Here is a 17,593-nt window from a genome sequence, read left to right as displayed (position 1 = left end):
ACAGCAACGGCCCCATTCCTGTCCCGTTGACTACTATTAAGAAATATTCCTTTAACATTACAATGCATTTTATTTAAACTTTTGGCGAGAGTGCAAACAGGATCGCTTCTGGTGTCCGAAAATCGGGAGAGATGTGTAACAGCCGTTCGACCACGCATTGTCTGACTTACACTCTGGCCAAGAGTTAAAATATCCCCGATAAGCACACGGTTTCAGATGTGCAAAGATGAGATAAACACAAGTCAATAAAATTCAACTTGGGTGCGGGGGGAATGGGAGGTGGGGAGGGGGTTGGGGAGGGGGGGGGGGTTGTGGGGAGCAGGGTTGCGGGGGGGGATGGTCAATAAAACGGGCAGTATCAGACTTCAGTGGGAAAACAAATCCGGCTGGGTCGGGCGTGTGGTCGGACGTGTGCCGTTGAAGCGGGTTCTCCGTTAGATCTGTGTACGGATAATCGAGAGTTGCCTGTAATTGGGGGGAGGTTTTGGGAAGATATGAGCGGAAATTTCTTCACCCAGAGGGTAGTGGTGGTCTGGAACTGCCTGAAAGGGTGGTAGAGACAGGAACCCTCACCAAATTTAAAACATTCTTGGATGTGCACTTAAAGTGCCGTAACCTACAGGGCTACGAACCAAGAGCTGGAAAGTGGGATTAGGCTGGAGAGCTCTTGGTTGGCCGGCACAGACTCGATGGGCCAAAATGGCCTCCTTCCGTGCTGTAAATTTCTGTGTTACTATGATTCTATGATTTTACCACACTTTCTGATACACTCTGATTTTTATACATTCTGTCCCTTCCTGTCACACTTTGGTTATCATTTCCCCCACTGCTGCCCTGCTCTATTGCCTTCACAGAGGAAGTTATTACTTAAATGGAGAAAGATTGCAAAGTGCCGCAGTACAGCGGGACCTGGAGGTACATGTGAATGAAACACAAAAGAATAGTATACAAGTACAGCAAGTGATCAGGAAGGCCAATGGTATCTTGGCTTTTATTGCAAAGGGGATGGAGTATAAAAGCAGGGAAGTCTTGCTACAGCTACATTAGGTATTGGTGAGGCCACACCTGGAGGCCACTGTGTGCAGTTATGTTTTCCATATTTACAAAAGGATATACTTGCTTTGGAGGCAGTTCAGAGAAGGTTCATTAGGTTGATTTCGAGGAAGAGGGGGTTGACTTATGAGGAAAGGTTGAGTAGGTTGGGCCTCTACTCATTGCAATTCAGAAGAATGAGAGGTGATCTTATCGAAACGTATAAGATTATGAGGGGGCTTGACAAGATGGATGCAGAGAGGATGTTTCCACTGATGGGGGAGACTAGAACTAGAGGGCATAATCTTAGAATAAGGGGCCATCCATTTAAAACAGAGATGAGGAGAAATTTCTTCTCTCAGAGAGTTGTAAATCTGTGGAATTTGCTGCCTCAGAGAGCTGTGGAAGCTGGGACATTGAATAAATTTAAGACAGAAATAGACAGTTTCTTAGACGATAAGGGCTAAGGGGTGATGGGGAGCGGGCGGGGAAGTGGAGCTGAGTCCATGATCAGATCAGCCATGATCTTATTGAATGGCGGAGCAGGCTCGAGGGGCCGTATGGCCTACTCCTGTTCCTATTTCTTATGTTCTTATGTTCATCTTGCTCTTTGACTTTTATAAATTTCTGCTCACCTGAGCCCTCCCCTCTCTACAGCCCTAGTTATTCAATTCCCCAGGACACTAGCCCCAGCATGGTTCAAGTGAAACCTGTCCCAATGGAACAGTTCCCTCTTACCCCTGTACTGGTACCAGTGCCCCATGAATTGAAACCCATTTCTTCCACACCAGTCTTTGAGCCATGCTGGGTTACTGTTCACTTCATAGCCAATAAACCTGTTAACAATCTGTGACCCACACACAATGCCCCATCTGAAGAGGGCAACATTCGTTGGAAACCCCCCCCCCCGCCAAGTGTTTGGACTAATTGGAAAGGAAATTTAATTTGGCACTATCTACCAGAAAGTTTGAGATCCTAAAGTGCACATGGAAGAAACTATGAACTTTCATCGAATTTGGGATTTTATAAAGCGGATTGAACCTGTGGGGCAGGGCTAAAGAACGAGACCACCCCTTACACACCTATGGGTGGTGGGGGCTGGTAAGGAACTAGTTGGGGGGAGAAGGTGAAGAGCCCAGAAGGGTAAAGAAGGTCAGGAACTTGGGCATTGGGTGAAGGTCAGGACCTTTGGCGGGGGGAGGTCAGATATTTGGGTGGGGAAGGGGGGGGCGGTGGTGCTGCTCAGGAACCTGGGTAGGGAGAGAAAATGTCAGGATTTCGGGGGGAAGGGGGGAGGGTGAAAGGCAGGAAATTGAGTGGGGAGAGGATGTCAGAAACGTGGAGGGGAAGGTCAGGAACTTGTTAATTGGCAAAATTCAGAAACTCAGGGGGTGAACTGAATGTTAGAAACATGTTTGAGGGGTAGGAGTACGTCTTAAGCCACAAGGGTGAGCCCAATCTCTTCGATGTGAGCTCTGTTCCGACTGGAGCCTGGCAGTCAGAATCGCTCAAATTACAATTTGTAAAGTACTTGATCACTTAGGCAGGCAGGATCTAATTACGCATTCCAGATAAACCACTGGGTGTGTCTTGTCCTTTATATTTGGAGATCATTCATGCTGTTCTTGTGTTTTTGAAGTTAACAATTAAATATATTCACAAGTATTATTTTCTCATCCTTTTTGTACTTTCCAGCCTGGTAGATGTGAATTGGAACAGAACGATTTGATACGTGCCCCTTGCAGTTATCACGCGGCAAGACCGGTCCCATACAAAGATATCATGAAGCTCTTGCCTAAATCGTTTACCGGCAAATATTGGGATGAAGTTTCGAGAGTTCCATATTTTAACTATATGGTAAGATTATCAATCAAAGCATAATGGCGATTGGTGCATTTAATGTTCTTTGCACAATGTGAATATTACAGCCTTTCATGATTCAATATTCTCTGTGTACAGGATTTGGCAATTGAGATTTGTTATATATGTGGACTTGTATTTACTCTGTACAGCCACCAGAGGGCTCATCCCGTGGAGTCCCAAGGGATCCCATAATCCCTTAGGAGCACAGATATTTAAGGCAGATTCATAGGTTGGAGAAGCACTCTGGAGACCTGCAATAAAAGACTAAGTTCACACTTTACTTTGAGCTTACAGTGTTCAGTCTGACTCTTTCTCCATACACAACAACTGGCGACGAGATACAGATAGCGAATCCAAAGATGCAGAGAACAGTGGGCATCCTGGAGAAATTTTCGGTGGGGGATGATTGGGAAACTTTTGTGGAGCGACTCGACCAATACTTTGTGGCCAATGAGCTCGATGGGGAAGAGAGAGCTGCCAAATGAAGGGCGATCCTCCTCACCGTCTGTGGGGCACCAAGGTATGGCCTCATGAAGAATCTGCTCACTCCAGCGAAACCCACGGAGAAATCGTATGACGATTTGTGCACACTGGTCCAAGAGCATTTGAACCCGAAGGAAAGCGTTCTGATGGCAAAGTACCAGTTCTACACCTACAAAAAGTCTGAAGGTCAGGAAGTGGCGAGTTATGTCGCCCAGCTAAGATGCCTTGCAGGACATTGCGAATTTGAAGGACATTTGGAGCACATGCTCAGAGACTTTTTCGTACTTGGCATTGGCCACGAAACCAAACTTCGCAAACTTTTGACTGTGGAGACCCCAACCTTGAGTAAGGCCATAACGACAGCCCAGGTGTTCATTGCCACCAGTGACAGTACGAAGCAAATCTCTCAGCACACAAGTGCTGCTACAAGTACTTTGAACAAAGTGATGTTGTGTTCGAATTGTAACGTACAGGGCAGGTCACATATACCTGCAGCCGCACGTCCGCAGATGACTCAGAGTCCACCATCAAGGGTGATGAATGCAAGGCCATTAACATCTTGTTGGCGTTGCGGGGGTGATCATCATTTCCGTTCATGCTGATTCAAAGAGTACGTTTGCAAGGGCTATGGAACAATGGGGCACCTCCAATGAGTGTGCAGGCGAGCTGCTTAGCTTGTTAAACCTGCAATCCACCATGTTGCAGAGGAGGACAGATCCACGAAGGATCACGATGAACCAGAGCCTCAGGTGGAGGAGACAGAGGTACATGAGGTACACACATTCACCACGAATTGTCCTCCGATAATGCTGAATGTTGAACTAAATGGACTCCTGGTGTTAATGGAGATGGACACGGGCGCAAGCCAGTCCATCATGGGCAAAAAGACTTTCGAAAGGTTGTGATTGCAACAAGGCCTCAAGGCCAGTCTTAACTCCAGTTCACACGAAACGAAGAACTGACACAAAACAACTGATTCCTGTAATCGGCAGTGCTACCGTAAAGGTCTCCTATGATGAAACGGTACACAAGCTAACACTCTGGGTGGTACCGGGCGATGGTCCCACGCTGCTCAGCAGGAGCTGGCTGGGAAAGATACGCTGGAACTGGGATGACGTCCGAGTTCTATCGCTCGCTGATGACACCTCATGTGCCCAGGTCTTAAACAAATTTCCTTCGCTGTTCGAACCAGGCATCGGGAAATTCCAAGAAGCAAAAGTGCAGATCCACCTAATTCCGGGGGCACGAGCCGTCCATCACAAGGCGAGAGCAGTACCGTACATGATGAGAGAAAGGGTAGAGATCGAGCTAGACTGGCTGCAAAGAGAGGGCATCATTTCACCAATCGAGTTCAACGAGAGGGCCAGTCCTATTGTCCCAATCCTCAAGGGCGAAGGCACCGTCAGAATCTGTGGCGATTACAAAGTAACTATCAATCGTTTCTCCCTGCATCACCCCTTCTATCAACGACTGTCTGTTCCACCTGTAACAGGATCTGTGGCTCTCGTATCGGACTGTTCAGCCATCAAAGAACTCACATTGGGAGTGGAAGCAAGTCCTCCTCGATTCCGAGGGACTGCCTATGATGATGAGGACCAATACCCACTACCAAAGGCCGGCGAACTCTTTGCAACGCTGGCGGGAGGAAAGATGTTTTTGAAGCTGGATCTGACTTCAGCCTACATGACGTAGGAACTGGAGGAATCATCGAAGGCCCTCACCTATCTCAACACTCACAAAGGTCTTTTTGTTTATAACAGATGCCTATTTGGAATCCGATCAGCGGCGGCGATATTCCAGAGAAACATGGAAAGTTTACTGAAGTCGGTCCTGCACACCGTGGTCTTCCAGGACGACATCTTGGTCACAGGTCGGAACACAGTCGAGCACCTGCAGAACCTGGAGGAGATTCTTCGTCGACTCAAACGCATGGGGCTCAGATTAAAACGCTCGAAGTGCGTTTTCCTGGCGCCTGAAGTGGAGTTCCTGGGAAGGAGGATTGCAGCGGACAGCATCAGGCCCACCAACGCGAAGACGGAGGCAATCGAGAACGCACCAAGGCCATAGAACATGCCGGAGCTGCGGTCGTTTCTGGGACTCTTGAACAACTTTGGTAACTTCTTACCGGGTCTCAGCACACTGCTAGAACTACGAAAAGGGGGAGAATGGGTTTGGGGCAAAAGCCAAGAAAATGTCTTTGTAAAAGCGAGACAATTGTTATGCTCAAACAAATTGCTTGCGTTGTATGATCCATTATAAGCGTTTGGTACTAGCATGTGATGCGTTGTCATATAGTATCGGGTGTGTATTGCAACAAGCTAATGATTTTGGGAAACTGCAACCGGTTGCTTATGCATCCAGGAGTCTGTCGAAGGCTGAGAGAGCCTACAGCATGATTGAAAAAGAAGCATTAGCGTGTGTCTATGGGGTAAAGAAAATGCATCAATACCTGTTTGGGCTAAAATTCAAATTGGAAACTGACCATAGCCAGTTATATCCCTGTTTTCCAAGAGTAATGGGATAAATACCAACGCATCGGCCCGCATCCAGAGATGGGCGCTCATCTTGTCTGCATACAACTATGCCATCCGCCACAGAAAACTGCGTCGAAGCTCTCAGTAGGCTGCCATTGCCCACCACAGGAATAGAAATGGAGCAGCCCACAGATCTAGCAATGGTTATGGAAGCATTTGAGAGTGAGCAATCACCTGTCACTGCACGGCAGACCAAAACCTGAACAAGCCAGGACTCCTTATTATCTCTAGTCAAACGCTGTGTGCTTCACAGGAGCTAGTCCAGTGTCCCAGTGGAAATGCAGGAAGAGATAAAGCCGTTCCAACGGCGCAAAGATGAAATGTCTATACAGGCAGACTACCTTCTGTGGGGCAATTGAGTAGTGGTCCCCAAGAAGGGCAGAGACACCTTCATTAATGACCTCCACAGTACCCACCCAGGCATCGTAATGATGAAAGCGATAGCTAGATCCCACGTGTGGTGGCCAGGTATCGATGCGGACTTAGAGTCCTGCGTTCACAGATGCTTGCAGTTAAGCAATGTACCCAGGATGGCACCGCTAAGTTTATGGTCTTGGCCCTCCAAACCATGGTCTTGGGTACACGTCAACTATGCAGGCCCGTTCTTTGGTAAAATGTTCCTTGTGATTGTAGACGCATACTCCAAGTGGATTGAATGTGAGATAATGTCGGCTAGTACGTCCGCTGCCATTACTGAAAGCCTGCGGGCCATGTTTGCCACACACGGCTTACCCGTCGTCCTGGTGAGCGACAACGGGCCATATTTTACGAGTGCTGAGTTCAAAGAATTCATGACCCGTGATGGGATCAAACGTGTCACATCTGCCCCATTTAAACCAGCGTCCAATGGTCAGACAGAGCGAGCAGTGCAAACCATCAAGCAAGGCTTGAAGAGGGTAACTGAAGGCTCACTGCAGACTCGCCTATGCCAAGTCCTGCTTAGCTACCGCACAAGACCCCACTCACTCACTGGGATCCCACCTGCTGAACTGCTCATGAAAAGAGCACTTAAGACAAGGCTCTCGTTAGTTCACCCTGATCTACATGAACAGGTAGAGAGCAGGCGGCTTCAACAAAGTGCATACCATGATAGCGCAAATGTGTCACGCAAGTTTGAAATCAATGATCCTGTATTTGTATTAAATTATGGACAAGGTTCCAAGTGGCTTCTCGGCACTGTCATGGCCAAAGAAGGGAGCAGGGTGTTTCGGATCAAACTTTCAAATGGACTCATTCACCGGAAACACTTGGACCAAATCAAACTCAGATTCACGGACTATCCTGAGCAACCCACCTTTTTTGATCCCCCAACATACACACCAGTGGCAATCGGCACCGCGGTTGACCACGAAGCAGAACCCATCATCCACAGCAGCCCTGCAGGGCCCAACAAATCATTCAACAACACCAGCTTTCACACCGAGACGATCAACCAGGCAAAAAGGGCCCCAGATTGACTCACATTGCAGATAGTTACACTATTGACTTTAGGGGCGGGGGGGGAGGTGTTGTTCTTTATGTGGACTTGTATTTACTCTGTACAGCCACCCTGGAGTCCACAGGGATCGCATAATCCCTTGGGAGCACAGGTATTTAAGGAGGCTTCACAGGTCAGACATGCACTCTGGAGACCTGCAATAAAAGACTAAGGTCACACTTTACTTTGCGCTCACAGCGTTCAGTCTGACTCTTTCTCCATACACAACAAGATTCATATTTGATTCCTTACCCGATCTGACCTCTATGTAACCTCAGTCACACACCAATACGGTCGATCATTAACTGCCCTCTGAAATACCTCGCAAGACACACAGTCGCTTTGGGCAACTCGAGATGGGCAGCAACACACACATTCCAACAATTATTTTTTTAGAGAGATGAAACTGAAACAAAATGATATTAGATTTGAAAGTTTGTTCCATATTGTTGACCCTGATATTAATCTGAAGACAGGTTGTGTGCTCCGGTGTGGAGTTACATGGGGGAAACCCGTAAATCAACTAAGCGGGCTGAATTTTGCAATCTGAACTCAATTGTAGCAATTAATTTTGACTTCAAGGTTTTGTGTCTCCAAGCTGCACAGTGGGCGTGATGTACATCCACATGACATAATCTCAGCTGTATTTAAAGGGACAGTGCCCTTGTGTAAATTGGAGATGTTCAGTATGGATGGTGAACATAGAGCAAGGGCAGCACCCAGATTCAATGATGCCGCACTGGAATTACTGCTGGGTGCAGTCAGGAGGTGGAGGAGAGACATATTTTCCCCCAGTCATTGGAGGAAGAAACCTGCTGCTCTCATCAAGGAGGTGCAGTTGGAGTTAGTTCAGGAGGAGAGCAGCAGGAGCGTTGTGCCCAGGTCATGGATGCAATGCAGAAAGCAGTTTAATTATCTCACTGGATCAGGAAAAATGAGTACTTTTGCTGATTCAACTACATTCTATGCTTTAAGCCAAACCTTTTTCACTCTGTCTTGCTAAGTATTCTTCACCACACACCTAGCACCAACTCAACTTTGAACAGCACCCAACCCTCACTTTCTGTGCACTGCATCACCTTCCCACATATCCATACTCATCCCAACCAGGTAATATGATGCATGTGTCTCGTAGTCACGCTTATCGTATGTACCTTCATCTGCACCTGCATCTCAGAATAAACTGAGATGAGGAGAAATTTCTTCTCTCAGAAGGTTGTAAATCTAAGGAAATCTCTGCCCCAGAGAGCTGTGGAGGCTGGGTCTTTGAATATACCTAAGGTTGAGATCGACAGATTTTTGAGTGATAAGAGAGTAAGGAGTGATGGGGAGCGGGCAGGAAAGTGGAACTGAGTCCCTGATCAGATCAGCGATGATCTTTTGAATGGCGGAGCAGGCTCGAAGGGCCAAATGGCCTCATCCTGTTCCTATTTCTTATGTTCTTATGTCTTATGTTCTTCACTCACTCACAGGTCTGTTTTTGCACCTATTGTTGGAGAAGAGAGCGCAAAACACGAGGGAGAGAAATAGGACTGGAATTGGGGCGCCATAAATAGTGCAGCTCACAGATAGAAAAGAGGATGCACTGGAGATATGTGGCACATCTGTGCCCTCTCAGTTGAAGATGGAGACACAGGGAGCTCACAGATAGCTGGTGACAGAATTACAAATATCTCTGACACACATATTGTTGTCTTAAAACAAACTTCCGTTTGTTCACTTAAGTAGTATGAATTCAGTTCTCTGGTTATAATCATTTTATTCTTTAATTTCAACATAAAATGCGATTTGCAAGTGAAGTGTAGTCACAGATAGAGCAAGGTATACCTAGGTCTGGGTATCACCGTGCTCTCGAACAAGGGAATATACTTACATTGATACACTATTTTCTTATCAAACTGGAGCTTACATTACCTAATATGGTAGTTTCTGGCGACTGCATAATCCAGAGACACAAGTCTACATCAACAAAACACAGAGAAACATTTTGGACTTGCTGTGTAAGCATAAACCCCAAGTCTCTTAACTTTTCTGATCCGAACATAATATTTCTAATCTAGAAACATATTCTATTATGAATATCGACGGCTGGTTGGTGGCAAAACAACAGCGGTTGCTCAGTGAAATCTGTTTGTCTCTCTCTCTCTCTCTCATGATGCAAATCATATTTATCCCTCTATCGAATGAATTAATCATGAACCCCTTTCAGAAGCTGAATTACCTGGGTCCATACGCTGGCTTCTTTTCATTGATGGCTGAACTATGAGAAGACTGAGTATGGATTGTCAACATTGTGACTTTGTCACAACTAAATCCTATCTCTTTCTTTTGTCTTCCAGGGACTTCACGTGTACAGCAAGTGTGACAGGACATCCATGAGCACATTTCCTCAGAGGACCTCACTCTTCTGAGGGTGCACTGTCACAGGATCTACAGCCATGCACCAGCACAGAGACTCACACTTAAATGGGTTCACTTCGAGAGTTAGTTGTGTTTTCACCTGGTGACTCACACCTCACGAGTGAGCACGAGCAGACACTGGTGGTAGAGACAGCTATGTGGAGGTCACGTTGAGGGGCGCAGTACTTTCCAAGCTCTAATCAGCTGGATACAGATACTAAACTCCGGGGCTGATTGTTGAGAACGAGATTGCAAGAGGTGCATCGGCAACTTAGGCAGGTACTGAGAGAAGTGCCACACACACTCTCCATAATAGCGGAGAGGATGGAGGAGACCAACTTGTTCGCTAGTGGATTGGTACTGCAGGGAATTGTAAGAATGTCTTCAATGGAGACAGAGTCTGTCTCTATGGAGCTTGAAGCAAGGATCTCAAATGAGTCCATGCAGGGACCACTGCGGCCTTTGAAAAAAGCTGTATGCATACAAGAACATTTTCTATGTTTCTATAGGAATGGGGGACTGAAATTGCACGTTCAGCCATGAACTCATTGAATGGCGGTGCAGACTCCTGCACCTATTTTCTATGTTTCTATGATTCGAAGAACTTTCTGCCAAACATTTGCCAGAGAAACCAGAGAAAGCAGCTGTAATAAGTGAGGTTTTATTGGGGCTGAAATTGCGGTCGGAGGTTTCCCGCGGGCAATTGCCTCCGACCTGAAATATTTCTACGGATTTGCCTGGTGGTCCGAGAGCAGCCTGCGATTCCGGTGGGGAGGCATTCTCTTGCTGCACTGCGAAGCCTGCTCCCATCCATAGATTCCCACACAGAAGATGCAGTCATGTATGACTGCTCAGCCAATCAGGTACAGTATTCTCAATTAATAGCAATGGGAACCCCATATCTACAAGTTCTCATTGCTATTAATTGAGAAAAATACCCAAACACAATAACACCAAATTAAAAAATAAAAAACACACCTCACATAATTAAAATGGATTGAAATTAAAATTAATAAATATCTTAGAGAAAAAAAAATTCTGAGTTTTTAAAGGTATTTTAATTATGGTTTTAAATAAACTTAAAGTAGTGGGCAGGGTTTTAAAAAATAAAATGTGTATTTTTAATTTTATTTTTTATGTTTTAAGTGTGTTTTAAGATTCTTACGCCTGGTACAAGAGTTTTGAGGAAATTTGCTGGGCAAGATATGGGAAAATACCTCAATCTTGCCCTTGAAAATGTCCCTGGTCTGTCGAACCTCCATATGGACCCGGAATTTCTGGGCCAATGCTCCCCAATGTGACTGAATGTCAAGTGGAGTTCAATTTCTTTCACCCGGATGAAGCTGGAGGAATATTTCAATCATTTTATATCTAATGTTTCAAACAAGTTTTTCTTTGCAACATTTTATTGTGAGTATACAGCACAAATGTATTGTAAATTGTACAAGGTTTGCTACTGTTTTGAGTTTTCTACCTACTGGACAAACTGAACTGAAGTTCATGCCCTGGAAAGTTGCAAGTGATGAGAGCAGTTGGGGGGAGTTATCTTTTTGTCTGAAGGATGCTGACTAATGGTTCATTGTAATGTTCTCATTTCTGGTTCAAACAAAAGTTCCAAGACTGTAAACATTTGTTACTTGGGTCTCAAATTTACAGTATCTGGAAAGTGCAACATTATCTTGTTTTATTTAAAATCAGATATTTTATATTGAGACCAAGTATGACTTGCTCTGAAAGAATTTATCTTGGGCACAGCAAGGATTACACTTGCTAAACTATGAGCAGTGTGAAAATCTCTTAAACCAGCGCTACACTTCGTTCCGGGGGCGGTAACACAGATTTTGTGAGATGAGCAAAACATAGAAACATAGAAACATAGAAACATAGAAAATAGGTGCAGGAGTAGGCCATTCGGCCCTTCTAGCCTGCACCACCATTCAATGAGTTCATGGCTGAACATGCAACTTCAGAACCCCATTCCTGCTTTCTCGCCATATCCCTTGATCCCCCTAATAGTAAGGACTTCATCTAACTCCTTTTTGAATATATTTAGTGAATTGGCCTCAACAACTTTCTGTGGCAGAGAATTCCACAGGTTCACCACTCTCTGGGTGAAGAAGTTTCTCCTCATCTCGGTCCTAAATGGCTTACCCCTTATCCTTAGACTATGACCCCTGATTCTGGACTTCCCCAACATTGGGAACATTCTTCCTGCATCTAACCTGTCTGAACCCATCAGAATTTTAAACGTTTCTATGAGGTCCCCTCTCATTCTTCTGAACTCCAGTGAATACAAGCCCAGTTGATCCAGTCTTTCTTGATAGGTCAGTCCCGCCATCCCGGGAATCAGCCTGGTGAATCTTCGCTGCACTCCCTCAATATCAAGAATGTCCTTCCTCAAGTTAGGAGACCAAAACTGTACACAATACTCCAGGTGTGGCCTCACCAAGGCCCTGTACAATTTACTAACACCTGCCTGCCCCTGTACTCAAATCCCCTCGCTATGAAGGCCAACATGCCATTTGCTTTCTTAACCGCCTGCTGTACCTGCATGCCAACCTTCAATGACTGATGTACTATGACACCCAGGTCTTGTTGCACCTCCCCTTTTCCTAATCTGTCACCATTCAGATAATAGTCTGTCTCTCTGTTTTTACCACCAAAGTGGATAACCTCACATTTATCCACATTATACTTCATCTGCCATGCATTTTCCCACTCACCTAACCTATCCAAGTCACTCTGCAGCCTCATAGCATCCTCCTCGCAGTTCACACTGCCACCCAACTTAGTGTCATCCGCAAATTTGGAGATACTACATTTAATCCCCTCGTCTAAATCATTAATGTACAGTGTAAACAGCTGGGGCCCCAGCACAGAACCTTGCGGTACCCCACTAGTCACTGCCTGCCATTCTGAAAAGTCCCCATTTACTCCTACTCTTGGCTTCCTGTCTGACAACCAGTTCTCAATCCATGTCAGCACACTACCCCCAATCCCATGTGCTTTAACTTTGCACATTAATCTCTTGTGTGGGACCTTGTCGAAAGCCTTCTGAAAGTCCAAATATACCACATCAACTGGTTCTCCCTTGTCCACTCTACTGGAAACATCCTCAAAAAATTCCAGAAGATTTGTCAAGCATGATTTCCCTTTCACAAATTCATGCTGACTTGGACCTATCATGTCACCTTTTTCCAAATGCGCTGCTATGACATCCTTAATAATTGATTCCATCATTTTACTCACTACTGAGGTCAGGCTGACCGGTCTATAATTCCCTGTTTTCTCTCTCCCTCCTTTTTTAAAAAGTGGGGTTACATTGGCTACCCTCCACTCGATAGGAACTGATCCAGATTCAATGGAATGTTAGAAAATGACTGTCAATGCATCCGCTATTTCTAAGGCCACCTCCTTAAGTACTCTGGGATGCAGTCCATCAGGCCCTGGGGATTTATCAGCCTTCAATCCCATCAATTTCCCCAACACAATTTCCCAACTAATAAGGATTTCCCTCAGTTCCTCCTCCTTACTAGACCCTCTGACCCCTTTTATATCCGGAAGGTTGTTTGTGTCCTCCTTATTGAATACCGAACCAAAGTACTTGTTCAATTGGTCTGCCATTTCTTTGTTCCCTGTTATGACTTCCCCTGATTCTGACTGCAGGGCACCTACGTTTGACTTTACTAACCTTTTTCTCTTTACATATCGATAGAAACTTTTGCAATCCGTCTTAATGTTCCCTGCAAGCTTCTTCTCGTACTCCATTTTCCCTGCCCTAATCAAACCCTTTGTCCTCCTCTGCTGAGTTCTAAATTTTTCCCAGTCCCCGCGTTCGCTGCTATTTCTGGTCAATTTGTATGCCACTTCCTTGGCTTTAATACTATCCCTGATTTCCCTTGATAGCCACGGTTGAGCCACCTTCCCTTTTTTATTTTTACGCCAGACAGGAATGTACAGTTGTTGTAGTTCATCCATGCGGTCTCTAAATGTCTGCCATTGCCCATCCACAGTCAACCCCTTAAGAATCATTCGCCAATCTATCCTAGCCAATTCATGCCTCATACCTTCAAAGTTACCCTTCTTTAAGTTCTGGACCATGGACTCTGAATTAACTGTTTCATTCTCCATCCTAATGCAGAATTCCACCATATTATGGTCACTCTTCCCCAAGGGGCCTCGCACAATGAGATTGCTAATTAACCCTCTCTCATTACACAACACCCAGTCTAAGATGGCCTCCCCCCTCGTTGGTTCCTCAACATATTGGTCTAGAAAACCATCCCTTATGCACTCCAGGAAATCCTCCTCCACCGTATTGCTTCCAGTTTGGTTAGCCCAATCTTTGTGCATATTAAAGTCACCCATTATAACTGCTGCACCTTTATTGCATGCACCCCTAATTTCCTGTTTGATGCCCTCCCCAACATTACTACTACTGTTTCGAGGTCTGTACACAACTCCCACTAACGTTTTTTGCCCTTTGGTGTTCTGCAGCTCTACCCATATTGATTCCACATCATCCAAGCTAATGTCCTTCCCAACTGTTGCATTAATCTCCTCTTAACCAGCAATGCTACCCCACCTCCTTTTCCTTTTATTCGATCCTTCCTGATGTTGAATACCCCTGGATGTTGAGTTCCCAGCCCTGATCATCCTGGAGCCACGTCTCTGTAATCCCAATCACATCATATTTGTTAACATCTATTTGCAAACTTTAGGGCTTGGCACTGAGTTTCACACCTCCCAACTGTTATCACCACCAAATGGGGCAATAATGAATTTCACCCCCATAGAATCATAGAATGTTTACAGCATGGAAGAGGGCCATTTGGCCCATTGAGCCCTTGCTGGCTCTCTGCAAGAGCATCTCAGTTAGTCCCACACCCCTGTCCTTTCGCCTTGGCCCTGCAAATTTTTTTCTTCCAGGTACTTATCCAACTCCCTTTTGAAAGCCGTGATTGAGTTTGTCTCCTCGACGCTTTCAGGCAGAGGATTCCAGATCCGAACCGCTCGCTGTGTAAATGTTTTTTTCCTTCTGTCACGTTTGGTTCTTTTGCCAACCACCTTAAATCTGTGTCCTCTTGTTCTCAACCCCTCATGATTTTGATCATCTCGATCAAATATCCTCTCAATCATCTCTGCTCCAGATTCTCCTGACTGTCCACGTAACTGAAGTCCCTCATCCCTTGAATCATTCTCATAAATCTGTTCTGCACTCGCTCTAATACCTTCACTAAATTCCTAAAGTGTGGTGCCCAGAATTGGACACAATACTCCAGCTGAGGCCGAACAAGTGTTTTATACAGGTTCATCATAATAGCCACGCTTTTGTACCTGATACCTCTATTCAGGAAGCCAGGATCCCCTAAACTTTTTTTATCTACTGTTTCCATTCCTCCAGTCCGAAAAACAATCGTTCACAACTATTCTCTGTTCCTGTCATACAGCTAATTGTGCATCCACTCTGCCAGTGTCCCTTTTATTCTATGGGCTTCAATTTTGCTGGCAAGCCTATTATGTGGCATTTTGTCAAATGCCTTTTGGAAATCCATGTACACCACGTCATCCACATTGCCCTCATCTACGATCTCCGTTACCACGTCAAAAAACTCGATCAAGTTGGTAAAACTCGATCAAGTGATTTGCCTTTAACAAATCCATGCTGGCTTTCCTTAATTAATCCATACTTGTCCAAGTGACTGTTAATTTTGTCCCTGATTATTGTTTCTAAAAGCTTCTGCACTACCGAGGTTAAACTGACCGGTCTATAGTTGCAGGGTTTAACTTTACACCCTTATTTAACAAGGGTGTAATATTTGCAATTCTTCAGTCCTCTGGCATTACTTCTGTTTCTAAAGAGGATTGAAAGATTGTGGTCAGTACCTCCATGATTTCTTCCTTCACTTCCCTCAACATCCGAGGATGCATCCCATCCGGTCCTGGTGACTTAATTACTTTATGTACGGGCAGCCTTTCTAGTACCTCGTCTTCATCAATTCTAATCCCATCCAGTATCTCCTCTATCTCCCCCTTTATTGGGCTCAATTTTCCCCAATTATCTGCGCCGTTTTATTGGTGTGCGCCGTTTTTTTGGAGTAAATTGAAATCTGTAAGTTTCCTCAAAGTTTCTGCACTAATGTAATTCACTTAGGTAGGATTTTTTTAGGCTACCATTTTTTTACCTCATTGGGGGCGTAACCTGCCACCCGCGCCAATTCTGGCCATTAAAGCAAGTTTGGCCAGCTCTGATTTACTGCAATTTTTCTGAGGATGGGATATGTGACCACTCTGGAACAACCTTCTGGGCAGTTAACAAATTCAGCTCAGGTAAGAGAATCAGTGCATCAGGTGCAGTTCCACGGCCTGGACAGCAGCAGCAGAGAGGGAGAGAGAGGGGGAGGGGAGAGAGGGAGGGGAGGGGAGGGGAGGGGAGAGGGGCGAGGGAGAGAGGCCTTTCAGCCAGGGTTAGGACTGGCATCGGCACCGTGAGGAAGGGCGGGGGGAAGCGTTTCGGCCAGGGTTAGGAGCTTCACCGGCACCCAAATTTCCCCTGGAGTTGCTCTGGTTTTTTTTGGAGCAACTCGATTTTTTTTGGGTAACTTAAAAATCGCAATTCTCCCCATTTAAGTTGCTCCAGTGTAAGTGAGTTAGTTAGGTTTTTATTAGTTCAGTTTTTTTTTCAAAAGGGGGCATTACATAGAAACAAAGAAACATAGAAGATAGATGCAGGAATAGGCCATTCGGCCCTTCGAGCCTGTACCACCATTCAATAAGATCATGGCTAATCATTCACCTCAGTAGCCCTTTCCTGCTTTCTCTCCATACCCCTTGATTCCTTTAGCCATAAGGGCCACATCTAACTCCCTCTTGAATATATCCAATGAACTAGCATCAACAAATCTCTGCAGTCGGGAATTCCACAGGTTAACAACTCTCTGAGTGAAGACGTTTCTCCTCATCTCAGTCCTAAATGGCTTACCCCTTATCCTTAGACTGTGTCGCCTGGTTCTGGACTTCCCCAACATCGGGAACATTCTTCCTGCATCTAACCTGTCCGGTCCCGTCAGAATTTTATATGTTTCTATGAGATCTCCTCTCATCCTTCTAAACTCCAGTGAATACTGGCCCAGTCAATCCCGTCTCTCCTCATATGTCAGTCCTGCCATCCTGGGAATCAGTCTGGCGTACTTTTGCTGCACTCCCTCAATAGCAAGAACGTCCTTCCTCAGATTAGGAGAACAAAACTGAACACAATATTCCAGGTGAGGCCTCACCAAGGCCCTGTACAACTGCAGTAAGACCTCCCTGCTCCTATACTCAAATCCCTTAGCTATGAAGGCCAACGTACCATTTGCCTTCTTCACCACCTGCTGTACCTGCATGCCAACTTTCAATGACTGATATACCATGACACCCAGGTCTCATTGCACCTCCCCTTTTCCTAATCTGCCGCCATTCAGAAAATATTCTGCCTTCATGTTTTTGCCACTAAAGTGGATAACCTCACATTTATCCACATTATACTGCATCTGCCATGCATTTGCCCACTCACTTAACCTGTCCAAGTCACCCTGCAGCCTCTGAGCATCCTCCTCACAGCTCACATCACCACCCAGCTTAATGTCATCTGCAAACTTGGAGATATTACACTCAATTCCTTAATCTAAATCATTAATGTATATTTTAAATATCTGGGGTCCCAGCACTGAACCCTGCGGCACCCCACTAGTCATTGCCTGCCATTCTGAAATGGACCTGTTTATCCCGACTCTCTGCTTCCTGACTGCCAACCAGTTCTCTA

At 45.5% G+C, this 17,593-nt stretch overlaps 1 protein-coding gene across 3 annotated transcripts in view; it reads left to right on the top strand.

The window, feature by feature from the left end:
- Nucleotides 1-17,593, top strand: part of LOC139268404 (di-N-acetylchitobiase-like) — a 51,491-nt gene that overhangs the window by 23,801 nt on the left and 10,097 nt on the right. For all 3 annotated transcript variants that reach the window (XM_070886496.1, XM_070886495.1, XM_070886497.1), the window contains one exon: nucleotides 2,728-2,889. In XM_070886496.1, the coding sequence (XP_070742597.1) occupies nucleotides 2,728-2,889 (162 nt within the window). The remainder of the gene's footprint in view (nucleotides 1-2,727; nucleotides 2,890-17,593) is intronic.

Source organism: Pristiophorus japonicus, chromosome 8, assembly GCF_044704955.1.
Source record: "Pristiophorus japonicus isolate sPriJap1 chromosome 8, sPriJap1.hap1, whole genome shotgun sequence".
NCBI lineage: Eukaryota > Metazoa > Chordata > Chondrichthyes > Pristiophoridae > Pristiophorus > Pristiophorus japonicus.
The sequence above is the reverse complement of the archived record's forward strand: the minus strand, read 5'-3'. Positions and strand labels throughout refer to the sequence as shown.